Consider the following 25850-nt stretch of genomic DNA (forward strand, 5'->3'; position numbering starts at 1 on the left):
ACCAAGGGTTCAGAATTTGAAATAAAGTAAGCAATTCAAATTTGCTAATAGACCAGATCCGTGTATAAAAGAGCTGAAATTGACGACCTTAGTATTGATGAGATAATTCACTAATTCGGTGTGCAATTGTAAGCATTCAGCAATTGATTTTTTTGTTGACTACTGCAGCAGATTTAGGCAACTGGTAAATATATATATAAATAAAAAAAAGAGTATCATGATTGTCTTCATGCGAGATAGCAAAATAATCCCCGTGTGTTTACACCTGCTACCTTTGGCACTCGAGTAACATGAAATTTTTTTGTTTACGTCGAGTGAAAAGCTGCGATTATTGAAAACAAGATTAACAAATTTGATGGGTAACGATGATTACCATTAAGAAGACCGTTCTTTTGTCATATTATGTATGCATACTGTTTAGTTTAGCAAATCTGTTGGTCGAAAAGAATCCTTACTCCAGCATATAAAATCTGAATGTGGCATTTCTTCTATTACCTTGGTTCTTGTAAGATTTTTTAAATGTACATATACATATTATCTTAATTTTCATTTATTTTTTTTTTAGACGAAGAGGAAGGAAGCATGAGTTTTGTTGACGTATTCAAATATGTGAAAATTCGCGATAATTTCACGGCTCCTGCTTGACTGCAAACTTCACAAATCCATCCTCATGGATGTTTATGTGTAATTTAAACATACTTAATAGTGATATGCGGCATTGCTCTTTTATTTCTTATAACATCGGTCAGCTTTCCTATGGTTGCTTTCCAAGTATTTCAATGAAAACTGTTTGAATGCTGTTTTAAGATAAAGTGGTGTTCCTTGCTCTACAGTTGCACTTTAAATAAGTAAATTTGAGTAAAGATACAGACAACTCCAGGTCCCAATGAAAATCCAAATGAAAACATTATTATATAGATGACCTAGTTACTTTGTGGATATGTCAGCCTTACTTTCTTATAGAAGAGGCACGGCGAGCCTTGACAACATCCTTCTTTTGCTTTTGTTCAGCAACGCGCTTAGCCATCAACTGAGCAAACTCGGCAGCAGCCTCACGGTTGTTTTCAGCTTGTCTGCGCTTGAGAGCAAAGCGGTGACGCTTGTGTTGGAGAGTTCTGGGAGTAACAAGGCGTTGGATCTTGGGGGCCTTGGTGTAAGGCTTCTTGCCCTCCTTCTTGGGCTGAACCTCACGACGAATAACGAATTGGCGAACATCGTCTTCCTTGGTCAAGTTGAAGAAGCGGCGAATCTTAGAAGCACGCTTAGGTCCTAAACGCTTGGGGACGGTAACGTCGGTTAAGCCGGGAATGTCTTGTTCACCTTGCTTAACAATGGCAACAGCGAGAACAGCCATATCTTGGTTGACGATGCAACCACGGACGGACTTACGCTTGCGCTCACCATCACGACGAGGGCGATAGCAAGGGTGACCAGCACGAAGCAAAAGACGAACACGGTGAGGAAGCAAGACACCTTGGAACATGGGGAAACCTTGCTTGTCATTACCACCGGTGATCTTGAAAACATACCCTGCGAATTCAGGGCCTACAGAGTCTGCGGGAACTTCTTGGCCCATTCTCTTGTCCATGAAGACGCGGAGACGACGATCATCGTCAATTTCAATCAGCTTTTGAGTACCATTTGCTGGATAAGAAATGTTCAACTTCATTTTGTGTTGAGGTTCCCGGCAGGTTTTCTCACTCTTTGCCCAGTTTCCTGTACGCTAAAAAAACAGTCACATCTAAAGAAAAAATCAATGACTGCGTTAATAACAACTTAAAACGTTCGCTTAATTCAATACCTTAAATGCATCTATTTACTACCACAAATATCAATATTTTATGGGAATAAGGATGGTTAAAAGGTAAACTATCAATGATGAACAGTGAATTATACAAGGAATAATGGAAGAAAAATAAACTACGCTTTTGACTTAAATGTGAAATAAGAACATGCTTGAACAAAAACGATGTTCTGCGGATCCTATAAGTGTCGATGAAATAGTTGGAAATAGTATAATCGACCAAAAAGAAGGAGCACCTCACATTCCGTATTCATATACAGATAATTTTTTTTTTTTTTCTTTTGGTCGACTATGGGAAGGATGATCCTGCACGACCTATGAACTGGCCAATCTCGAAAAAGGTCGTACACACAGCATTGTATGGAATGACTACATTTGCTGCTCAATTTAATAGTACAACAATGTCACCTACTACTGAGCAATTGAAGAATGCGTACCCCATCGGTCAAGAGACAGCTATATTAACTACATCTTTATATGTCTTAGGAATTGCTTTTGGCCCAATGGTGTTTGCACCTTTTTCAGAAATGTAGGGGAGAAAAATTGGTGTCCTTTTACCCTTCTTTATCTCCATGTTACTTACTGCAGGCACGGCGAGTGCAGATAATGTTGCAGTCATTATGTGCACTCGGTTCTTTTCAGGTTTATTTGCTGGTGCACCCATCGTTTCTACAGGTGGTGTCTTGGCCGATCTTTAGAACCCAGCACAAAGAGCCACTGCTTTGGTTTTTTATTCTTATTTTGTCTTTACTGGTGCTGATATCGGTCCTATCAGTAGTTGCTTACTTACGGAAGGTTCAGACACAGCTTGGCGATGGCCATTATGGTTTATGGTGATCGTTCAGTCTGCCATTCTGCTTGTTAATTTGATAGTGGTTGAAGAAGCCTATGGTCCAGTATTATCAGCCAAAAGAGCTCTGCATGCTGTTCACGATTAATATAATTAGATGCGAGAAAATTCGTCACCTTTCATCTTTTGCGTCCTTTTGCAATGATAGCGACGCCGATTGTTTTTTTAGCTCTATTCGCTAGTTGAGTGTATGGTATTCTTTGTATAGTATAAACCACCATTCCGTACATGTTTTACTTGTCAAGAAGTTGGCAGGGAACAGTCAGTACACTCCCCATAATTGCAATTTTCTTGGCGTAGTACTTGGCGGAATTTGTAATATGATTTGGAACAAAAGATATGCAGAATTACTTTCGATAAATGGGGGAGATCCTCTTCCCGAAGAAAGATTACCCTTAATGATGATGTTCGGCTGGCTCATGCCAGTCGGAATATTTGTCTTTGTTTGGACATCTGATGCCAATATTCACCGGGTAGCACAGTTTATTGGCATAGCCACGATTGGTTTATTAATAATTTTTCAAGGATGTCTAATTACCTTGTAGACACGTTTACTGCATCGGCGATTGCTGCGAACACATTTACAAGATCCATTTCTGGAGTTACTTTTCCATTGTTTTCTCGTATCATGTTTAAAAAGTTAGCATTCACTGGGGTGGAACGCTAGTTTGATTTACTGCACTTGGAATGAATCCATTCCATTCCCTTTAATATTTTATTCTTTCGGTGGAAAATTACGTGGAAAAGCATTCCTATGTGAATATCGTGTCTTAACTTATCGTCTTCATTTTTTATTTGTTTATCTCCTTTCATTTTTACTCTTCTAGTCTTATTCTTTCTTTCTTCATGTATATTAGGGTTATTAACCATAAATAACAGAAATGCAATCTGGTTGATTGCTTTAGGTATTGATATATGAACGTTGGTAGGATATCCGATTTATTAAGTTAATTAAACTAATTTTTCATTTTTTCAAATAACGATTTGTTTTCTGTATATTTTGTTTTTAAGTCTTACCGATAATTATTTACTTCAGGAAACCTAGAACTAGACATGATGAAAAAGGTCTTTCTCATACTCTGCATTTTGCAATACTTTCAAATACCTCGTAAATAGAAAGCCCACTGATTTTAACTCAAATGCTACCACAAATTGAGCATTATTCAAAACCATCTTTTGAATGTAAACAGGTTCAGTGATCTCTATTTATACTGAACAAAATTCTTGGCTCAATATTATGAATGCTAAAAAAACATTTCAAAATTATCCTTCAGCAATAAGAATTCCAACGCGTTTTTCTACCTACCATTTCATACCAATTTTTTTTTTTTCTTTCAACTGTATTAAGCCATCTATCCTCACGTCAAACATTGTAATAAAGTGCATGAATGAAAGCTTCAGCTGAAGGCGCGACTACACTTCGAGGCATCTTTACTCTCCGTTTTTATGACTAGATGATACTTTGGTTACCAGTATCGACTGATCAACTTGCTTCTTTAAAAATGAGACAAGTGTACAACATCATAAAATCATTGGTTCCCAATCAGTAATCTATTTTTGCTAGGGTCTTCAAACCGCTCAGAAAAAATCCTAAACAAAAGAGCTGACTTCAAAGGTAAGAAATTACATTTATATAGTAACTTTCAAAAGAAACTTTTCTTTTTGAATTGACTGTGCTTTCCATCTTATGTTGCTTCTGATTATGGTTGGCCGACATTGTTGATTTGTTTACATTGGTCCGTAGTTGCTAAACTCGTCGATACAATCACTCCGTCCACAAACGAGGCATTTACGAGGATACAAAACAATTGCTGCAGTTTCAATTAGCTTTAATACTTCGTCTTTTAGGAATGCATTCTCTATCAACTCTTTATGGAAATGCACCTCCAGAGCGATCAATTGTATCTGCAGCTTCCTCGCCTCCAGGACCAGTATTTAACTCCCCGAACCACCTTTTCAGGAATAATCATTCGGCACATCGTCGTCCTGGTGGAAGAAGGAATGGCCCAACGGTAAGGACAGACTTGGATAGGTTTCTGCCTTTGTCTTCGAGTCCTGATGCTCTTCTGTTGTATCAGCAAAACCCATTAGGAGCTCCATATTTACAGAAAAAAGACAACAAAAGGAATTGCTCAAACAATGGTTTGGATAAAGATCCGTATTACAATTACGATCGTTTACTAGAACATGTCTTGGAAATTGACAAGACAAGCCATGTATTTCGTTTCTCTCCAGAGACATCTTCTCGTTCCAACATTGTTCCAGTTACTTGGGAGCCAGAGAACTATTCTCGCAAGAAGAAACATATTCCAGATCAAATCCTTCCTTTTCGGATTCTCGATGCTCCCGAGTTGCGAGACGATTTTTATACCACATTACTTGCATGGTCTCCACGCGGCGAGCTAGCTATCGGTCTTGCCGAAAATGTGTATTTATGGACCGAAGGATTAGGACCTGTTGGTGTTTTGGAAACCAGCATGTACGATGTAAGTAGTCTTTCCTATTCGTACGATGGTACTATTCTTGCCGTGGGACGAATTGACGGAACCATCCAGTTTTGGGGAAAAGGCGAAGTTCGGCCCAGAATTACCATTTACCATCCGGGCGATGTTGGCTGTATGGCGTGGAACCCTTCGTCAGACATGAATCGTATTTTAATCGGAAAGGGAAATGGTGAAGTCGTAATTTACGACATATTCTGGTTTGATTCCACAGTTAAGGCCACCAAAGTGGGAACTATTTCTACTGCTCATGAAGAGCAGGTTTGCGGGTTGGCTTGGAATCATGATGGCTCTCAATTTGCTACAGGAGGAAATGATAACAGAGTCTGCCTTTTCAATTCTTCTGAATGGGAGAAACCACTTTTTATTTGGCAGCATGATGCTGCAGTCAAGGCAATATCTTTCTGCCCCTGGCAAAAATCTTTACTTGCTACGGGAGCCGGCTCACACGACAAACATGTTCGATTTTATAACTGCAACAGCGGGAAGAAAATATCTGAGCTCTACTGTGGTGCGCAGATTACTTCAATCCATTGGTCTCCAAATTATAAAGAGTTTTGCGTAACTTTTGGCTATTCCGTGGAAACCGTTCAACACCGACTTGCTATTTATAGCTGGCCTGATCTGAAATGTCTCGTTTCTGTTTTACCATCCGTCTCTGACACTCGATGTGTACATTCTATATTGACTTGGACATACGATGATGCACGAAAGAAGCAGGTTCCTGGTAATAATATTGTCGTTGCAGGTAGTGATGAGACGGTTAAGTTCTTTGATTTATCTGAAAACTGTTCCTGGCATCACGATCGAGTTTTATCCTGGAATGGTATATTTGATTGTCAAATTTTGGAAATGCTGGAAGGCATGGATGGAACTTCTAATTATCAGATACGCTGAAGTTCCATTTCGTATATTTAAGGTATTTTTTTCTGTTATGTTTTTGATAACATGCCTTTTTAAAAGTCCGTCTGTCCAGGTTTCTCTTTTGTAAAGGCCAATGATTTTGTGTAAAAACATAAATTTTATAGAATCTATCAAATTTTTGTTTTTTTTTTTCTTTTTCTACTAGAAGTACGTTTAATAGCCTTCTTTTTTTTTTTTCTTTCCTGTTCTTTTCATCAAATTTCTCCTATACAGTCCGTAACAGTCATTTGAACCTAATCAAATACCAGTGAGCGCCTTTCTTGCTCGCATCACTATTGGAATTCTGAACTAAATCTTAAAAATGGAAGGTATTGATCTTGGCTTTTTGGCAGAAGGTAGTCTCAAGCAAAGCGATTTGTTTGACGTGGAATGTAGTCGAATTGGAGGACCTCCCCTATTACTCCGGTCAGAAGATGTATCTTCTTTAAAGGAAAGATGTGATTCCAACATGGACCTTTTATTACAAATGTACGCACCCAAGAACAATGACGACTCGTTTCACCGTATCATCTATGTCTTTGCCAACAAAGATGGGAAAACTCAACAAGAAGGATGGACGAAGGGGTAAGTACATACCGTTGCATATGGACAGTGGAAGTAAAGCATTTATTTTGTCAGTATGGCCCGTATTTGAGTCGAGAGATGTTTACATTTTACGGACCAGCTGAAAAGCTTGCTATTATTAGCCACTCAAATATCTCTATATCATTGTGGTTGCCTGCGACTAACTATAATTCTATCAGGGTCCGTGTGTTCAGATGCCAGGCTTCAGAATCGGAATTCGAAAACCTCAACCTTACATTAGATGAGAGTTCAAATTCAAAACTATGTAATGCACGGGAAATAGAGGTGGATTCTGAGCCATCGAATGAAGCATTGGAAGTTCAGCCAAAAATCCTTGAGGACGTGAAAGTGGAAACCGAAAATCCAACAAACGAGCCTTATACAAAAGCTACTGGTGACACTTCCTTTCTAAAATTCCAGAAGCGTATATCCAGAGCTCCAGACCAAATACTACGCTATTATCATTCTGCTTCCGCCGAGCCTTTATGGTGTAATAAGGATGGAATCCCTACCAGTGTCCCCGATTGCTCTTGTGGTGCAAAGCGGATTTTAGAAGCGCAAATTGTCTCTACTTTATTAACTGAGTTGAATATTGACCACTCTGCGGAAGATGCCCTTGACTGGGGTGTCCTATCCATATACACTTGCTCTGAATCTTGTAATTTAGCAAACAAGGGTATTGCAGAAGAAGTATGCTGGCTTCAAAAGTTTTCAGATCAAGGCATTGAAGCACCTGAGTAAGGGAAACGTGGATATTTTCTATTTTGTTAATTTCGGTTTGGTTTCAAGGGTTTTCTTGTTTTCATTTTCAGTAGGATCTACGAATACATCGCTGACTTCTCTATCCCGTTTGATACACCATCAAGAAGACGTTTGTATTTCGTAAATAAATGAAGCTGTCATTGAATTATAGGCGTCCGTTTTTTACTTGCTCCCCTTGCCAAGGATATCTTCAATCAGTTTTTTTTTTTTTTTTTTTTTTTTTTTTTTAAAAAAAACATCCATCCATTAGTTGCGGCATCGTGCACACACTTCCACCAAAAAAAAAAAAAAAAAAAAAAAAAAAACTAAATCTTTATATGGACGACGGATACACAAATGATATAATTTATGAATATTGCAAGTGTTCAAATTTATTTAGCTTAATGTAGTACAGTTTAACAGTAACTTTGTGTAGAACAAAATCGGATCAAATCACAAAGCATGAGTCAAATAGAGAATACATCCATAGTTGGTATAAAAAAGAAGGAAAACAAATGGACGTATTTCCGTTCAATCACGCTTCGTGTTATACATTTTTTTTGTTTTGTTTTATATCAGATAGACAGCCACAGACAAAATCAAACGTATAATTCCAGAATCATAAATATATTTTCTCGTCGTTTAAGTTTAAAGAAAGTAAGGAAAGAAAAAGAAAGTCAAAAATAATCAATAACGAAAGTCAGAAAAGCGTTTGAAAGAATGCAAACGAAAAAAATATAACAAAGTAAGTCAAACAGCATTTAGCAAATACATATCAAGCGCAAACAAAGGTTTTATAAATAAAATATAATGTGGAGCAACTACCCTTAGCACTGCGATTCACATGGATGAAATTGGCATCTATCTTAGATACCAAGATATTTAGAACCGAGACCACTGAGCTTACCAGCAGCGGTGACCAAAGCGTTGTTCTCACCAACAGAAGATCCGAGATTAGCAGCAGGAGCGAACCAAGCATAACGCTCAACAGCGTCATTGCTTTCCAAAAACTCGATGGTTTCCTCAAAGACTTTGTAAACATCATCCAAGCTAGGCAACTGGGAAACGTCCCAGTTTGTGCAAGCAAACTCACTGACCCAAATAGGCTTGTTGTAGGTAGAGGACAAACTATTGACCAAACCTTTGAGTTGGTCAGCACCGGTACCATACCAATGAGCAACAATGAAATCAATATTGCAATCGGAGCAAGATTGCATAAACTGGTTAAGCCAGTTCTCACCAACATTGCTGATAGCAGGAGATCCAAGAGACTTAATGCTGCCGCTTTGGCGAAGGGGAGTTAAATATTGCTTGTATAAGGAAGCGGCTTGACCAGCGTCCATGTTAGAAAGATCAGGTTCATTGAAGCCAAATACGGTAGCACCATTAGTATAAGCAGAAGATGCACTTTGGATACCATCTGCAGAATGTTGGCTTTGGACGAATTCAAAAGAAGGATCCAAGTTGGAAGCTTGAGAACCCCAGTTATAATACCAGCTAGCGACACCCTTGAACATGTCAGCAACAGATGGATCGGTGCCGCCAATCCATGCCAAACCACGCTTAGAAGACTTTTGACCGGAAGGTGTGGCAGAAGCAGAGCTAGAAGCAGAGGTAGGGCTAGAGCTAGAAGCAGGGGAGCTAGAACTAAAGGTGTTAGCCATTGCTGCGTTGCCAACGGGGACATTGATGCTGCTAGAAGGAAGGGGAGCATCGCTGGAAATAACAGGAGTGCTGCTGCTAGATGAAGAAGCAGGGGCAGCTTGTGCAGATGTAGCTTGTGGAACAGCAGAGGATGTAGGAGCAGCTTGTACAGATGTAGCTTGTGGATTAGCAGAGGATGTAGGAGCAGCCTCGGCAGAAGAGGAAGCAACAGGAGTGGAAATATTCTTGTCCAAAGCAACATTGGGAGCAGCAGAAGTGGAAGTGGCAGAAATGGTATCGTTATTCCATGGAGCAGAAGTAGTAGCATTCATTTTAAAGAAAGGAGTGGTAGCAAAGCTGCTAGAGATGGTTGAAGACGAGGGAGTCGTCTGATAGGAAGTAACAGGGTATGTGCCGTTGGCGTTTACAGTAAGATGCACTCTTTTTATTACCGTTTCGTAAGTTGTAATATCGTTTCCATTGCGCCTATGATGACGATGGTTTAAAGGTGCATAAGGAAGGGCTAAAGAGATACCCAAAAGAGTCAGGAAAAGAAGGTGAGTCAAAAGCACGCGCATTTTGTTACAAAATAGAGAGTTAAAGAAAGTAGGATAACAAACGCGTCAATTTGATTTTTTTAAAAGTAAAAGAATGGAAAGGGGTTCGCCTTAAAAGAAAGACTATAAGAAAGGGTATAATAAAGAGGGTATAACACTAAAGTATTTTGGGCTGAAGATGAATCAGCCGTTCCAAACGTTTATATAAAAACGAAAGATAGTCACAAAAACAAAGTACAATATAAACTTTAAAAATAAGTTTGTCTCAAATTATTAAGTAAATTGTATTTTTTAGTTTCCAGCAAATTGACGAACGCGTCAAAATCTGGGGCTGAATCTGTCACGACAGCCACACCCGGGCCTCCTAGTTGACTATCATAGACAGAGTTCTTTAAGGCACTTAATTCAGTAATAGCATTTTCGAACATCTCATTTGAACAGTCAGTGTTCCTCAGCGTAACGGTACATCCACCACCCCCTGCACCAGTTAACTTGGTTGGGCCTATGACCTTGGTAGCATTTATTACTCGGTCAATTGTAACATGTGAAACGTTTAATGCCTCGAGCATTTTTTGATTAATGAAAATAAGCTCGCCAAGCGTCTTTCGTAGCCTGCGTACATTTGTCTCGGTTTCAAGGGCTCGGATCGCGGAACGTGATATCCCATCAATGGTTTGAAAAATGGAATCAATTACAAGAGGTGACTCCTCTCGAAGCCGATATACTCTTTGAATCAATTCTTTAGTGCTTTTGGGCTGTTTTGTGTCGGTAATCAAAACGGAGAGTGGGTTTTCAAGTTTCAAGAACTGCTTCATGGCAGTCGTCTTTGCAGTGGACTTGCGAAAAGCAATCAAACCACCATGGGTAGCAGCGGCATTATCAATTCCACTAGGACTTCCTTGGATGCAACATTCGCCAATAAAAGACCAACCCTCTATAAGAGCAAGGCTTTCCTGACGGCTCCAACCTTCTCCTTCCTTTGGTGGTTGAATGTAGCCGAAAAATAAAAGCAAACAAGTTGCGACACCGACTGAGACAGTCGCGCTGCTTCCCAAACCAGCACCTAAGGGAACTTCTGAATTTATTGTTATAATACATCCCTGCGTATGAAATCCGATCTGCAAATACAAGTATAAAATGCAAAGCATGGATAGAAAAGCCAAAGGATTCTTTTTCTCGTTGGTCAATAGCTTTTCCAATGCTGTCACGATTTCCACATCAAGAGTATTTGGAGGATGAAATATATCCTTTGCAGAAACAGCGTCCCAAGGCAAAGATTCAAGGGACCAAGAGCGACTTGTCTCGATATCTCGCATCTTTATAGTAATTTCGGGTTTCTCGCTTGGCTCTATTCTACAATAGGTACGCAATGAAATAGAAGCGGCAACAGCTGTCTAAGAGTACTGTTAGTAAACCTCTAATATCCAAAAGGCGTCGAAAGATGATATTGCCAACTGAAAGCAAGTTTTATAAACATGAACGAGATCGTCTTGGATGAACCAATTCAGAGACGCTGAACCATAAACAAATCCTTAATTAGAGGAAAAAGAACAAACAGAATCTGTTTAAGCTCTTCCCATAAATGATATTGATCATGTATCAAACTTGTTGAACAGCAACAGCAATGAATGAAAAGGCATTATAGATCCGCAAAATTAAATTCTTTCAATCAAAGTAAAAAAATAAATTGCTCGACTTGCTCAGTAACATATTTCATAGCTGAAATTGAGAAATTAACTTACAGCGCCGTAAACAACAGCATGTTCACCAAACAGGATCGTCTTCCCTGGAGAGGATACAATGAAACTTCTTTGCATTAGATTACAGCGGTGTTTTGTATAAATAGACCTTAACAATTTTATGGCTAAGGATAGGTTCGAATTCCTATGTCTGGCTCAATAAGGGAAAGATGGCTGGTAAAATGAAACAAGACGTAATTAGGGTTCGTTTATGGCGGTTTGTTTACTAAATAATGGGATGAAAAGAAGCATCGCTTACAGCATCAAATTTACAAACAGAACTCAATTAAAACGTAAATAAAACAGCTTTTCATACTATATTGTGCTTTCAAAACCGTAGTTAGAAAATGAACAAATGAGAACAGAAACAAAGAAAAAAAATTATTACAACTTATTAATATACAAAGCTTGGGCTAAATCCTCAACCCATTTTACGATTTTGCAACAAAGGAAGACATGGGCAACTTCTTTGACTTGAGAAGCTACTCCCCTGTAACAATTCGTAAAAATAAATACACTATACATCCTACAAAACGGACCGCAGAAAATGCAACAACGCTCCAAAAACTAGTATTTTCGTTAGTAACACTTGCCAAATGAAAATCCCTTTCACTTACAGAAAAGCTAAGTAATAGCTTGTTTTATTTTCAGAAATTGAAATTCCATTTGTCTGATTCAAGTTTATGACGACCGCAACTAGCGCAAGGTTGGAATAAATCCAAGCCAACACAACAACCGTTCTGAAGTTTTTATAGAAATCTTGTCTTTTTATTGACACATCTGTACACAAGAGTGTTTTGTCAATTGGACTTGCTAGTAAACGAACAGCTTTTTCGTAATTGTCATCAATATCAGATTCGTTCGTGGGTATGGCAATTTCAACAGCAGTTCCTCTATGATCCTTTTTGGCAATACCCAAATCGTTTGAGGCAGTATGGTCTCCTTTAGTGCCCCAGGATACATCGTGTGTGTTACAAATTGCGTAAACACTTAATAGGTTGGTATATATTGGCGACAGAAGCAGGTATTGAAAAAAAGATGTCAGCATATGCCAAGGATCGCAAGAAATTACAGAAATAATTGCATACATTCCATATGTAATAGTTAGTGACACCACTATGTTTATAAAAATCGAGTTGTTGGCTAAAGCATATCCAATGGAATAATTTTGGTCTTTTGCGACATCCATCGCATGGACAATTCCACGATACGCGATCCAAGCGGAACAGAACAAGAGGTAACACATTAACAAAGTATACAGAACTATCATTGTAGTATAAAAGATTTTAGAACCATGCGGGCGATTTCCCAATGCCAAGATAAAACAAGGAATCAATAAAGCCCCATAAATCCAGTTTACTACTTTTGCAAGTACAGCACCTGGAGGAAATTTTGCTTCTTTTGGGGCGACGCTGGACGTCAGGACATAAAAGATGATAAAGAAGTTACCAACATTAAACCATGAATACAACATGTGTAGAAACAGATAGAAAAATTCAACTATTAACAAAAGTTTTCGACCAAAAGTGTGAGTGCTTTGAAAAATCCGATAATAATGAACAATGGAATGAAGGGCTGCAAAAAAGCTTCCGTTCAACCAACGTCTTCTCTGTAAAATGAATTCGGGTACACGATCGGGGACATCTGTATCGGCAAATGCAGACTTGACATAATGCAATATCCAAGCTTCATTATGCTTGGATACTAATTCAAAACAAAGAATGCGATCTTTCGCTAAAAACATATTTGCTTCAAATATTCCTGAGCATTCACCATCTTGTAACTCTCCTCGAAAATAACTTTCCAACGGGCCGTTGCCGTTATCGTCGTTTATGAGAGCTTCATACCGGTAAGCACTAAAGGCTCCTGGTAGTACAGAAATAAAACCAAAAATACTTTCCAAAGGCTTATCTAGTAAATTGCTCATTTTGTATTCAAAGTTTTGGATAGCAACTAACGGATTAAACAAGCCAGATCCATATTTTCCCTTCATTGCGACGATTTCACCACATGCACCGGCAACTCTTGGGTTTATATCAAATGATTTCCAAAGATGGTAAATCGACTGATCCCCTGGCCGTGTTCCAGCATCCAGCAATATACAAACAGTTGGCTGCAGGACAGGGCAAAGTGCTTGAAAAAACCAACGATGAGAGTTAATTTTCTGCTTATTTTGTTCCTTTAAACAGAAAACAATCTGTACTGGGACTATACCTTTTTCAGAGCCCTTGAATTTCAGATTAGGATCGATGGATAATTGAGTCGTATACTCGTATATATGGGCGGTGACTTCCTTTTCATTGACTTTGTTTTTGGCAATGCCGTCTTGATAAACGCCAATGGAAGCCAAGTAAGCTAAAGTCTTTGGATGTATTTTGGTTCGGCCATCGGCAATAATGCATACGACTACCTTTTTCCATGCGTCTACTCCCCATACAGGAGAGCTTCTTTTAGAACAGAGATAAGAAATGTTCTTCATGATGCTATGCATCGTGCGTGCAAATAAAATTTCGTCTTCATTGTAGATAGTAATGGCAATGCAAATCTCTGTCTTTCGAGGTTGAGCAAACAATGGTTGTCGCAGTGTAAATAAATTTTTGACAAAGTCTTGAGGCTCACAAGTAGCAGCTGTGTAACGAACGTAGGTAAATTCCCGATCTTGCTGCTGAGGCAGACTAGCAATGAGCTTCTTGGGAACAGGACAATCCAACACTAAATTTCCCCGGAAGAGTTCAACTCTTTGAAGTGTCTTTTTTCGCTTTAAACGAGCTCCATGATTTGATTGTTGCCGTGCGAGTTTTTTTTGACTTGGTATATTCCGGTCATGCGAACTAATGGGATTCGGTTGCGCGGTATACCCTTCAAAAGGAACAGATGCATCTTTTCCTTCTCCTGTTATATAGTCATCAATAATGAAATCATCTATGGAGGGAGCATCTGAGGAAACGATAAGATGTCTGAACTCTTTCTCATCTTCGTCCGTTTCAGACCCTTGAGAGTTAGATCCATTTGAACTTTGATAATTAAGAGTCGGAACCGTCAATAGACTACCACGATTTTGCGGTTCTGTAGTGAGACCTGCTACTTCTTCTTCATCAGCTGGGCGTGGAAGAGGTCGTCGGATCCATCGGCTCATTTCGCTTAATTAGGATAAATATACCTTATAGAAACCTTTACGAATAGCAGACTAGTTGTCAAAGAAGTTCGGTTTTCCCTCAGAACAGCCGAGGCTTGGTTTTTTAAAAGAGCGTCCCCTTTCTTAAAAACGAGTAATTTTAAAATGACTTAAACAGGAATTATATAATTCTTAAGCCTTCGCCTTTGAATAGTAAAGTAATGGTGTCCTGAATTGTGTAGAAAAGACAATTTGCTACAAGCCAACTGAGTTGCTTATCATGAAACGAAAGGAATGAAAGCTAAATAAACAATGCAAATGTGATAAGCCGGCTTTCAATAGCATGTAATGTATCAAAGGAGAAGGTAGCAATTTATGTGGACCATACTTACTGTCTTACACCAAATTCAAACAAGTAAACACAGAAAGCCATTACGTGGCTAAGTAAATAGATGTCTAATCATCGTTGCTGTTAGAGAGAAAAAAAAGAAATATTTTATTTATAAAGAAGGAAAGACTCTGTGATTGTTCTTGGTGAAATTTGAATGTTTCTCTTTGAGCTGATTTTGGAGTGATATTCGTTGAATACTCAAATGAAGTCCGTCAGATATTGAGGTTTAAGATTTTCATTGCAGTTTAAAGGCAAGTCTTTTGGGCATCGTTTCATTTCCAAGTGATAAGGCATCGAAGCCTCTCAAATGGGAACTTGAGGACCCCAGATGAACGAGCCTGCATGTCTATTATAGCCAATTCTTGAGACTAATGATTTGATTTCCTCTTTTCTGTTTCTTTGGACCAGGCTTCCTTTTCCTTCATGGCCATTAAACTTGAAGCAAGTGGTTCTTCCACAATATGAATACTACTTGGTATATAAACAATTGTTGTCTAAAATTTTATTACTGGAGCTCTAAGCTTTAAGCTTTCTAACTAAGTCATTAACATCGCTCTCGTACAATCGCGAGGCATTTTTAGATGTCCACGCATAAATTCAAATTTGTTTACACCGAATTGAAAGCTCTTTTAAAGTGAAGACGAAATTTATGTTTTGTCTTTTTTTTTTTTTTTTTTTTTTTTTTAAGAAATGGACGTTCAAATGCGCTCCAGGCAAGTGCGACTGAAAAGAAAACCATGGTTGATACATTATGGAATTTAGTGATCGTAAAGAATCTAAATATCGCTCCTTTGGCTCTCTTCCAGGAGAAATGGAAAGTCAGCATATTTTCATAAGAAATTTATTGAATCAGTTGTCGTTGGTAACATATGCAATCTTTCTTTTATATCTCTTGTCCGATAGAAATGAAGGTTGTCTTTTCCGACACGAATTCTTTGCAATTAAGCAATTAATGAGTGTGAGCTTAGCTTCCCATGATTAATGTTTATAATCCTCTGTTTATTTCTTCTTCATACGGCTTGTTAAGATCCATTCGGCATCTGCTATTCAATGGATCCTGTATAGCAATTGCTGTAACACGTCTTTGACCCATTTAAAAGCTTAAAGTTATTCTTAACATTAAGAAAAATTTTACATAAAAAAAAACATGTATCAATATAGCATTTATGTCAAAAAGGCATTTTTTTATTAAGACAATATTATTTGCTTTCATTATTATAACAAATTTCAACGCTAATTTCCTCTTCGTTGGAACTCGGTATCCCAAAATGCTTGTCCTCACGAGCGCTGGAATTTGTCGAGTGCCACATATCGCGTTTCGTAGTCTTTTTGACATTTAGAGGAGATTACCTCTAACTTTGTTAAAAACAAAGTTATTTGTTCTGTTGGGAACATTGGGATTTAGCTCTGGGTCCCTAGGGTATTCTTGGTTTTTTTTCTCGAATTTTTTTTGACACAAAAAAAAAATAGATTTGCTTTTCAGATTTTACCGACATTTGTATGGAATTGAATCTTTGCCTAGAAATCTGGATTGAATAGAAGATGTTAATGGAGCCGGATCATTTACATACGGCAGTCAACCGTTCGATGACTTCGCGTGAAGGTAGAAGCAAAAACCGGTTTAACCCCATTACAGGGGCCAGGCTCGCTGCTGGTGTGATAGCGCTTTCGGCGGACAAGCGAAATGTATTGATGGTCTCATCAGCGAAGAAGCTACCCTGCTGGGTTGTACCAAAAGGTGGTTGGGAAGCTGACGAGTCAGTACAACAAGCAGCTTTGCGTGAAGGCTGGGAGGAAGGAGGATTAATTGGAAGGATCACGCAGTCGCTAGGTTGCTTTAAAGATGATCGTCCAACGGATACGGTTGATCGACGGAAGAAGTACTTGGAGCAACATAGCATGAATTCCCACCCGCGGCATGGCGATGATGAAACCGCCGATGCAACGCTGAGTTCTCAAGTAGAACAGAAAATGAATTGTATTGAGAGAATAATGATTCCTCCCCGAGCAGAATGTGAATTCTTTGAAGTTCTTGTGGAACGACTGGAAGACTATTATCCTGAAATGGGAAAGCGGCACAGAATGTGGATGTCGTATGCAGAAGCAAAAAAGTCTCTGACAAATCGAAAAGATATTTTATCTGCTTTGGAAAAAAGCTCTATCATTAAAGATATGGATGAAAATAATCATTATTAGAGTGTCTTTTTTAATCATGACTGCCTTGTTTCTTATCTATAGTGGTTTCTCTCTTCATTAACCATCATCCATGAAACGACCGTGTTCATTTAATTATTATGGAATCAACCAGTGCGGCGGGTAATTTTGTTGTATGGCTAATCTATGTTGTGATAACGGATTGGCCTCTTGTTTTAGCCGTTGATGTTTATTTTACGGGATATATCCTCCTTTTTTATATGTTTATTCTCTCTTTAATTATCATTTGTAACGGTCCTCTTTAAATCCTTATGCTTGTTTTTAACTTGAGTGGAACAACTTTGTTCTCCATTTACGTCTATGTACATTTGCTTTGTTGAACAATCAATGGAAGTTATGGGAGTTAGATTTGCTTTCATTATCTCCATCCAGCTTTCATATGTTTCTAAAATCCTTCTTTTACTTTTCCTCCCACGTATGACTTTTACTACCCTTTTCCGAACATGTTTCAATTATTTTTTCTTTTTATTTCACGTTTTATTTTCATTATAATTGAAGAAACTTTAGTTGTCCGTTTTGTACTACGCACTGTTTCTTGGTGTTTTCTTCTACCACTCGTTCATTAAATAATAATAGGGTTGTAAAAGAAATCATATTATTTCTAAACCTTTTCTTCCGCTTATGAATATCTTAATCACCATGCATACATTGTTCTTTGCGTGTACTCATAATAGACAAACACATATATGACCGTAATCTCTTCTGGCAGGCCGTTGAAACAACAGTTAGATAGCAACAAAGCTGGAAACTTTGAGTAATTTATATTTATCACAATAATTTTTTTGTATGGGTATGAATGGCTCTTTCATGAAGAAAATGAAAAGGGGATAGGATATGTTGGTTTTCATAGTTTGTATAGGTAAATAATCTATACTGTTTGATACAAAAATAACTTTCTTACCGTGTAGTGTTTTTATAAAATAAAAAATTATTATTGAATCGCATGCTCTTCCATCTCATGTGTCACATTAAAAGGCTCAACAGTCAAAAAGAAACAAGACAGTTCAAGGAAAAGAGGCAACAAGTTCATAAAGGGAGACAGAATATGCGTCTGCAACGGAGAAGGGGACACGATGAGTGATAATAATAAATAGTTGGAATTTTGGGTAACGATGAAACGAGATCTAACTGGCATGAGGGGAGGAACGGGAGGAATCCGCATCAGAAATCACGATACGGGGCCCTGTATCTGCATTCTCCAAAATGCCGTTTCCAAGTTGGTCAAGTCGAAGTTGAAGGTCGTGGGCAAGGTGAGCGGAGTTTGGGGACTCTTCCTTAATAGGTGTCCACCCTAATGGGGGAGATCCTGGAGGACTAATAAGCCAATTTTTTTCGGACTTCGGGACTTTTAAACTGGAATTTTGCATAAGGGAAGGATCCTTCGCCGATACGTCTGGTACATAATGGCAGTCAATTGGGGTACCAGATGGTAAAGTGGTGTATTGGAGAGTATGAAGAGCCTGGCGCTCTGCTCCAGAATTTTCATAAAAGGCTAATACTTTTCCCAGACCCTTGATCACCTTTGTTGAGTTCGGGTTGGAAACCGAATGTATGAATTCCCGCAATTCTTCGACCGTACTAGAAGTTGTTGTAAAGACAATCATTGGAATGAAGAAAATGAAAAGACACAAGAAGAGTTTTCTAGAAACAAGCCACAGAAAGGACTATGCAATCCTTCGTTTCAAGAAATAGCTGATTTGTTGTGCAACGGAAAATTCAAACAACGAAAACAAAAACTATAGAGTTAAAAAGCTTAAAGAAGTTTGGATAGCTCAAGTATGGGTTCAAAGGGAAAAGAGGGAAGAAATATTTGCAAAGTCAACGATTTATGAACACACTACTAATGAAAGGTTAAGAAGAAAGTCTCCCTTCAACTAGGAGAAAGGGCATAAAAGCAGGACAAACATGTGATTTTACTCTTGCTTTTAGAATGAAACTTATAAAAAGGAAAGAGAATGGAAATTGGACACCAGTTTATTTAGTCGTTTTTACGTTAAACGTTGGAAAGGCCAAGCAAATGTAATTGCCAAACAGAATTTCAATTTTCTCCTTAATTGAACTTCTATTTTTCATTTCATACCCGAATCTACCTATTGGTTTTGAAATGATGTCTGGTCTTGGCTTGCATCCCATCCTATACAAAATAAAACAAGGACGTCTGAGCGTTTCTTTTTCTTATCTTTCAATTAAATCCTTCAAGAATTCTGTTCTCGTTGCATACATCACAAACGCTATCCTACCGACTTTTCGTATCAAACCAAGGAGGATTGTCACAAGGCTTTTGCCAGGCTAAAGCCGCTTCTAGCCTACTTTATATCTCTAGGTGCCTTATTCTTTTCGAATGAACGGTACTTCTGAGATACATTCCCCAAAACTCGTTTGCGAGATTACGGTGCCCCAATCTCGTCCTCGTCCTCCTTTGGCATCTAGGCCTGCCATAGGTCGTGGGTGATGAAAAAATCACTCCCATCTCCTCTGGAAGAGGTGAATGCAAGAATTCGTATTGAAAGGCTTCCAATACCCTGCTCGCCCTTCCACCTTCGTTTCTTCTTTTCCATCCAGCTCTTCCTTCGAGCGAATTTCCGGAAGATAGCAATTCTCGTTTGGACTCGCTATTTTGAAATAGTTGGGCAAGCATATATATCGGCGAACGAGCGACTTTATAAATATAGACGCAAATATGGCACTTGAATTCTACCAACACCAAAACTAGATTTGGTTGTACGATTGTTGTACGGGTTCGTTTTGAAAATAGAGGAATTTAACTTTTATTTTTTCGGCATTTTATTTGTTTGGTTTCATTACCCATATTTCCTGTTTGTTCGACGTTCATAGTCGTTGCTTTGGGTTATTTGGGATTCTGCACTACCTGCATCCATTCATTCTAGTTTTTTTCTTATTCTTTTGTGATTCCAGAGGAGAAGGAAATTACTTCCTTTTTTTATTCATTTGGACTGTTAGATATCGTTATTGCCAGTTCATCAAAAACACTCATTGTTTATACCTTGATATCGACGTGCGTTGTTCCTTGAAATCTTCGTGGTTCATTACTAGGGATTCTCTTGTTCAATAAACGTGCAAAACATTTACTTGTTTGTTTGTTTTTAAGGATTCTGCTCTCTTTACGTACCATCATGACTTTCGAGAAGAAAGTCGTTTTTTTCGACTTGGATAACTGCTTATATCCTAAATCATACGCTATTCACGATATGATGGCTTCTCGGATCACCGCCTACTTTGCGGACAAGTTGGGGGTTCCTGAGGATGAGGCAGAGCGTTTGCGCGAAATCTATTATCGTCATTACGGTATTGCAATTCGTGGTCTTGTCCTTCATCATCAAATCGACGCTGTTGACTACGACAAACGCGTGGATCAGTCACTTCCTTTGGAAAAGGTGGTCAAACGCGATGATCGTTTACGCGACATGCTACTTGAGCTTCGTAAAAAATACAAACTCTGGATATTCACCAACGCCTACGTGGTGCATGCCACCCGTGTTTTGACTCTCCTGGGGATTAGTGATTGCTTTCACGGAGTTACTTACTGCGACTATGATGCCAAAGACTTAGTTGCCAAACCCATGCCAGAAATGTATGCGCGCGTTATGAAGGACGCTGGCATCACTAAAAAGGAAAACTGTATTTTTTTTGATGATTCTTACGGAAATATTGTTGGGGCGAGAGATTTTGGTTGGAAATACACCATCCAAGTGGTTGAAGAGGATGAAGCTTTGCCCGAACCTCAGGCAGGTTCCCATGTGATTCGTGATATTCATGACTCAAAGGAATTTTTGGATTCTGTAGTTGAAAAAAATGAGCCGGAAGTATAATCTTGTTCCGTGTTTCCTCCTTCGTTTCTCTCAATCCTTCACATCTTACGAAGAACTCAAAACCCCCCTCTGTCATCATGTTCTTTTTCTTTAATGTTCACGATTACGATTACGAATAATCCCTGTTCTTCGCCACGCTTTCTTTTAAGTTACAGTTCTCAAATTCCTTTCGACGGTGATACTGTCCGTGAGTTGCCGCCTAAGAGTCTATGAGTTCGTTATGCGCTTTGTCCGTTTTATGCGATTTTGTAATGATTGCTTTCATGTTTAGAGCTTTTACGTTTCCTTTTATATTTATGAACCATTCGTTTTAGTTTAATGAATTGTTTATTTTTGTCTCATGTTTTAGTCTCTGTCCATGCGGCATGGAAATCACTTTTCAAGTGTTGGCTTGGTAACTTACCTATGAAGCTTGTGTTTCCACACGAACTTAGGGTCAAACAATCATCTATTATAGGAAAACTGCAATTGTATCTTTCTATTCTAGAGTTATCATTATCATTTTAAGCCATACATGTACTGTTTTACTATTTATTTACACGAAAGCATATTGTGAACCAAGATAGTAGAGTCTTTATGCTCGTTTCGAAAAGAAAATAGTTATTTGTTAGCTTCTAAGACTACTGTTTTATAGTGCAAACCCAACATCGCATTTTGCCATTGTAGACGTTCGCTGAACTACCAGGTAAAGATCTACAAAACTTCATATCCATATAACAACTACTTAGTAGAGTCCCTTTTTAGGCGGAAAAAGGACCGTCCCAAGGAAGAAACATCATAAAGGAACCTTTTTGAATGACAGCTTTGCCATTAACGAACTCATAAAAGGGTCTATTTAAAAATTACATACACACATAATAAGAGATAAATAAAGAGCTGCCGTTCTTGAAACAAAGGAAAAGCAGTAAAATGCGTTCTAAAGTAGAACCAGCAAGGAACTATACATATTATGTAGGAAGCGTGAAGCATAACAGGTAATTGGATTGAACCATACATTTCCAGTTTAAAAACAACCGATTAATAACTCAAAGGAAATCCTAAACGGTCATGTAATACTTCATGCTTGTTGGTCACTATCAAGATTGTGAAAAGACAGCACTTCGGAATACATCATTACCTTCCAAGTTTCCACAGGCAAATCACTGTCTTGAAAAGACCAATCGAAAATTTCGTCTGCGACCGGTTCATCCGTAGGATCATGGTAAGGAGCGAGATATTCGTGGGCCAAAGCGTCAGCAGCACTTATACGCTTACGGGGATCAAAGACAAGCATCTTTTCTAGTAAGTCAACGGCAGCAGGGTCCGCGTTCTTGAATTTCTCTGCAAAGGGAACCTTTTCCTTTTTGGGAAGTGACTGGACAAAGCGTAAAGTATTTTTGCTACAAATTGTTTCAATGACTTCCATAGGTGGTGTTCCCAAGAGTTCAGTGATAATGGAGAATTGGTTAACGTGATCGCGGCCAGGGAACAAAGGTTTTCCTTCTATCATTTCAGCGAAAATGCAACCAGCACTCCAAATGTCCACTTCAACGTTATATTTCTGCCACGTAAGCATAATTTCTGGAGCTCGGTAGTACCGAGTAGAAACATAGCCAGTCATTTGAGGATCTTGAATACGGGCGAGGCCAAAGTCGCAAATTTTGAGATCACAGTTCTCATTAATCAAAATATTGCTAGGCTTCAAGTCTCTGTGGATTACACCTGCCGAATGTACGAATTTTAGTCCCCGCAGAATTTGGTATAGGAAATACTGAATAAACTGCGTCTCTAAAGGTCTCGATGTCAGTAATCGGTGAAGATCTGTACCCAATAATTCTGTAACAAAATAAATGTCCTCAAAGGGAGAAATGAAAATGTCGCTTAAACTGATAACACTTTCATGACGCAGATGTTTTAAAAGCTTCAGTTCTCGGTATGTCCTTTTTGCTAAAACTGGCGTACTGAATGGCTTCATGATCTTTTTTACGGCGACATTCATTCCAGTGAGCTGGTCCTTTGCTGAACAAACCAATCCAAAGGCCCCCATACCAATCGGTTGCAGGTCGCTGTAACGCGTCGTGATTTCAAAACACGTACCAAAAATTTGTGTACGAATAAACTCCGCCATATTATCTTTTCTTTTTTTGACCGCAGTGCTCTTGTCTATACCTGGGTAATTTTCGTTGTTCTATCAATTCCTGTTTGACGCGTTGAGCTTGCTAAATGGCTCCTTTCGTTGCAATTGGAGAATACTTCAATAAGCTGATTTTAGCTAACTCCCCGATCAATAAATCCAGTGGTGTCCGACTGATGTATGTTGTTAAATGTAGACTCAGGCAGTGTTCAATTTTAGACATATGAGCCGTAAGCGGAAATAGCCCTCTATAATGAATAGCGCAACGCTATTGTTATTAAAGTTTTCCGAAATTGAGTGAAGTGATTCGTTATCTTATATTAAATATTGGAAGGAGCTTCCATAATGTAAATAAATCTTGGAAAAAGATTGATGAATCTTTTATAGGCTCAGAGCAAAAGAATTTCTTTGTTATATCGTTTTCAAATAAAAAACACGAACTAGAACGTAAGATCAAGGAAATCTATGAAATAATTAAGAGGTGCTGTTTACGAAAATTGGAACAGAAAGCAAATGTAGCTTGCAAATAAGCAAGGTCCATTTCTTGGAACTTTTAAGTTTCTCATATAAAGAATAATATCATCTCATTAGGGAAGAAATAAAATGCGCTTTTTTTTTATTTTAATGTACCCTACATAAAGTAGTAATCTATTGCAATGCATTCATGAAAAGAAAGAAAGAATGAGGAAATGAAAATCCGTAAACGTCTCAAATGGCGAAAATTCAAGGTCAAAATGACATTGTCAAATAATGAGAAATACATAATAGGCTAAGCAGCTTATTTATACCTTAATTGACTTCGTTTTTTTTTAAATGCCGTATTTATCTGGTTTGTTGGCATAAAAGCGTGAGTTATTGCAAAATCGTCATACAAAAGAAAGAGAAAATCGAAAAAAAGAAAGAAAAAGAGTGGTGACGATCATGGCTAATTTTGACCCGTTTTAAATCCCTTAGGACTTTATATGCGTAGACTTTCGAGTCAATGGAAAGCGACGCACTGCTGAAGGTACCATCGTCATCATGGAGGTTTCTGATTGCAAAGATGATTTTCGAGGATTAGCCTCTCCCCTAGGATGATTCGCTTCAGGGTGATTCATAATGGTAAAATAATCAGACTCAGCTTCGGCGTCTTCATTCTGCGAGTTTGTAGAATTTGAATTGGGTCGAGACATGCTTGCTCCATAGGTCACTGATGGCGTCCACGGCTCCGCATCATTCGAATAACTCGCTTTCGGGGATCCTGATGAGGAAGGAGTCTTGGATAAAGCTTCTTTTCCTTCAGCCATTATGCGTGCCTTAGAGTTTCCAGGACTTTGGTTTGGAACGACTTTACGAGAAAATCGATGATCATAAGAGTTTCCTAATCCATCAAACGACTTCTTTAAAGATTGTTGAATTTGCACGAGTGACGAAGAGTGAAGAGAACGACGAGAACGACGATTCGTAAGTGAAAGCATATCCATGTTGTCTGAAGACATTGCACGGGCTTTCAAAGTGCTCGCAGGTGATTGTGTTACTTCACCGACATGGCTTTTCTGAGCTTCCGTAAACGTAGCCATTGAAGAGCGCGGGGTAGGCATCGAATTGAGACGGTCTATGGACATCGTAAATGGTTGAGGATGCCTCAAACTGTTAGCTCCCTTATTTTTTAAAGGAACTGTGGTAGGACGCGCTGGCAAATCACAAGGAACGCGATGATTTGCTAGCGATGCTGGAAGTTGAATATGCGAAAGTAAAATACTTATAGTATGCATGTATGGAGTCTTTACATCATGATCAGCAGCTAACTGAACCAAATATCGCAAACTTGACACATACTCCATAGGTTTATGCTGGATATATTCCTTGTACATGGGGTTCGCTGAAGCATGCGCCAGGAACTCCCGCTGTTTTGAAATCCTTTTAATGTCGATAGATCCATGAAAAGCATTAGCAATGGAATCTAACTCTAATAGGACCCCTCTGTGGAGGTCAAAAATTTCCTGTTGCTGTAAAAGCTTAGCTGCGTTTGGAGTCTGCGTTAGGACGGTCAAGGGAAACAAGGAAATAGGAAAAGCTAAATCATCTAATTGAAATAGAATAAGTGAATCCACTATTTCGCACATGATTCCTCCGTTAGTCAAGATGTTTGTCAAAAGGTCTAATTTATCATAGTGGGCAGAGCGTCCGAATTTGCTTAAGTATAAAGGGGTGCTTTCTCCGTGATGAAATTCATTGGCATCTCTTTGGACAATTCCAGAGTGAAATGAAAAGGGATAAACAGGATTCTCTGGAAAATGCTTTAGGAAAGTTTCTTCAATCCCAATCGATCCAGTCGTGTTGTAGACAATACAAGTATGTCCCTTGGACACAACTGGCTCAATGACAGATGGCAAATCAAACGTATAAGGGCAAGGCTTGATAGAAACAAGAATATAATCAAACACCTTTCCTTCATTCGCGAGATCAATGATTTTGTTAGCACGATAAGTGGGTCGATATTTTCGAACGCCAAAGGGCTTCGAATGAATCGTAAGTGGAGATATTGGGGCATCAGGAACATTGAAAAATAAAATCGTTTCCTGACAAGCAGCCGATGTACTTTGTTGAAGCCTCCAGCCTAGCAAGGTAGTGATAGCCGGGTTTCCGATGCAAAGAACACTGATGCATGGCTTTTTTCCTGGCTCCATTATAAGTTCACAAATGAGACAATAGAATCTATAGATAAATTAAATGATTAAAGAGATTTTTAAAAAGAATGAAATAAAGTAATAAATTATAGCAGTGGTTTGACAGAAGTAATGAGGCGATAGATTCAAATAATTCAATAAAAATGATACATCCGAAAAGTTTAAGAATAAGAATAGGGATATTCAATCAATCG

The 25850-nt window shown here is 38.6% G+C and overlaps 12 protein-coding genes across 12 annotated transcripts; 5 read left to right on the forward strand and 7 right to left on the reverse strand.

The window, feature by feature from the left end:
• Nucleotides 1-910: 910 nt before the first annotated feature.
• Nucleotides 911-1669, reverse strand: rps601 (40S ribosomal protein S6; the record flags this gene model as incomplete). The annotated part of the gene is made up of 2 exons (XM_056182167.1): nucleotides 911-923; nucleotides 954-1669. The coding sequence occupies 2 exons, from the start codon at nucleotides 1667-1669 to the stop codon at nucleotides 911-913; spliced, it is 729 nt and encodes a 242-aa protein (XP_056038301.1).
• Nucleotides 1670-2205: 536 nt separating this feature from the next.
• SOMG_03378 (spermidine family transporter) lies at nucleotides 2206-2502 on the forward strand (the record flags this gene model as incomplete). Its single annotated transcript, XM_056182168.1, has 2 exons — nucleotides 2206-2310; nucleotides 2338-2502. 2 exons carry the CDS (start codon nucleotides 2206-2208, stop codon nucleotides 2500-2502), a joined length of 270 nt encoding a protein of 89 aa, XP_056038161.1.
• A 2002-nt stretch (nucleotides 2503-4504) lies between these two features.
• fzr2 (meiotic fizzy-related APC coactivator Fzr2) lies at nucleotides 4505-6052 on the forward strand (the record flags this gene model as incomplete). Its single annotated transcript, XM_056182169.1, has 1 exon — nucleotides 4505-6052. The coding sequence occupies one exon, from the start codon at nucleotides 4505-4507 to the stop codon at nucleotides 6050-6052; it is 1548 nt and encodes a 515-aa protein (XP_056038165.1).
• Nucleotides 6053-6380: 328 nt separating this feature from the next.
• Nucleotides 6381-7384, forward strand: trs402 (SSU-rRNA maturation protein Tsr4-like protein 2 Tsr402; the record flags this gene model as incomplete). Its single annotated transcript, XM_056182170.1, has 2 exons — nucleotides 6381-6643; nucleotides 6823-7384. The coding sequence occupies 2 exons, from the start codon at nucleotides 6381-6383 to the stop codon at nucleotides 7382-7384; spliced, it is 825 nt and encodes a 274-aa protein (XP_056038396.1).
• An 866-nt stretch (nucleotides 7385-8250) lies between these two features.
• asl1 (cell wall protein Asl1, predicted O-glucosyl hydrolase) lies at nucleotides 8251-9606 on the reverse strand (the record flags this gene model as incomplete). The annotated part of the gene is made up of 1 exon (XM_056182171.1): nucleotides 8251-9606. One exon carries the CDS (start codon nucleotides 9604-9606, stop codon nucleotides 8251-8253), a length of 1356 nt encoding a protein of 451 aa, XP_056038395.1.
• A 227-nt stretch (nucleotides 9607-9833) lies between these two features.
• On the reverse strand, nucleotides 9834-11402 carry erg12 (mevalonate kinase Erg12; the record flags this gene model as incomplete). The annotated part of the gene is made up of 2 exons (XM_056182172.1): nucleotides 9834-10979; nucleotides 11328-11402. The coding sequence occupies 2 exons, from the start codon at nucleotides 11400-11402 to the stop codon at nucleotides 9834-9836; spliced, it is 1221 nt and encodes a 406-aa protein (XP_056038394.1).
• A 404-nt stretch (nucleotides 11403-11806) lies between these two features.
• chs1 (chitin synthase I) lies at nucleotides 11807-14460 on the reverse strand (the record flags this gene model as incomplete). The annotated part of the gene is made up of 2 exons (XM_056182173.1): nucleotides 11807-11891; nucleotides 11942-14460. 2 exons carry the CDS (start codon nucleotides 14458-14460, stop codon nucleotides 11807-11809), a joined length of 2604 nt encoding a protein of 867 aa, XP_056038393.1.
• A 1912-nt stretch (nucleotides 14461-16372) lies between these two features.
• On the forward strand, nucleotides 16373-17026 carry aps1 (diadenosine 5',5'''-p1,p6-hexaphosphate hydrolase Aps1; the record flags this gene model as incomplete). The annotated part of the gene is made up of 1 exon (XM_056182174.1): nucleotides 16373-17026. The coding sequence occupies one exon, from the start codon at nucleotides 16373-16375 to the stop codon at nucleotides 17024-17026; it is 654 nt and encodes a 217-aa protein (XP_056038392.1).
• Nucleotides 17027-18168: 1142 nt separating this feature from the next.
• Nucleotides 18169-18648, reverse strand: rcn1 (serine/threonine protein phosphatase (calcipressin) regulatory subunit Rcn1; the record flags this gene model as incomplete). Its single annotated transcript, XM_056182175.1, has 1 exon — nucleotides 18169-18648. The coding sequence occupies one exon, from the start codon at nucleotides 18646-18648 to the stop codon at nucleotides 18169-18171; it is 480 nt and encodes a 159-aa protein (XP_056038391.1).
• Nucleotides 18649-20178: 1530 nt separating this feature from the next.
• Nucleotides 20179-20874, forward strand: SOMG_03386 (pyrimidine 5'-nucleotidase; the record flags this gene model as incomplete). Its single annotated transcript, XM_056182176.1, has 1 exon — nucleotides 20179-20874. One exon carries the CDS (start codon nucleotides 20179-20181, stop codon nucleotides 20872-20874), a length of 696 nt encoding a protein of 231 aa, XP_056038390.1.
• A 1057-nt stretch (nucleotides 20875-21931) lies between these two features.
• sty1 (MAP kinase Sty1) lies at nucleotides 21932-22981 on the reverse strand (the record flags this gene model as incomplete). Its single annotated transcript, XM_056182177.1, has 1 exon — nucleotides 21932-22981. One exon carries the CDS (start codon nucleotides 22979-22981, stop codon nucleotides 21932-21934), a length of 1050 nt encoding a protein of 349 aa, XP_056038389.1.
• A 956-nt stretch (nucleotides 22982-23937) lies between these two features.
• On the reverse strand, nucleotides 23938-25656 carry SOMG_03388 (oxidoreductase; the record flags this gene model as incomplete). The annotated part of the gene is made up of 1 exon (XM_056182178.1): nucleotides 23938-25656. The coding sequence occupies one exon, from the start codon at nucleotides 25654-25656 to the stop codon at nucleotides 23938-23940; it is 1719 nt and encodes a 572-aa protein (XP_056038398.1).
• Nucleotides 25657-25850: the final 194 nt, after the last annotated feature.

Source organism: Schizosaccharomyces osmophilus, chromosome 2 (genome assembly GCF_027921745.1).
Source record: "Schizosaccharomyces osmophilus chromosome 2, complete sequence".
Taxonomy (NCBI): Eukaryota; Fungi; Ascomycota; class Schizosaccharomycetes; order Schizosaccharomycetales; family Schizosaccharomycetaceae; genus Schizosaccharomyces; species Schizosaccharomyces osmophilus.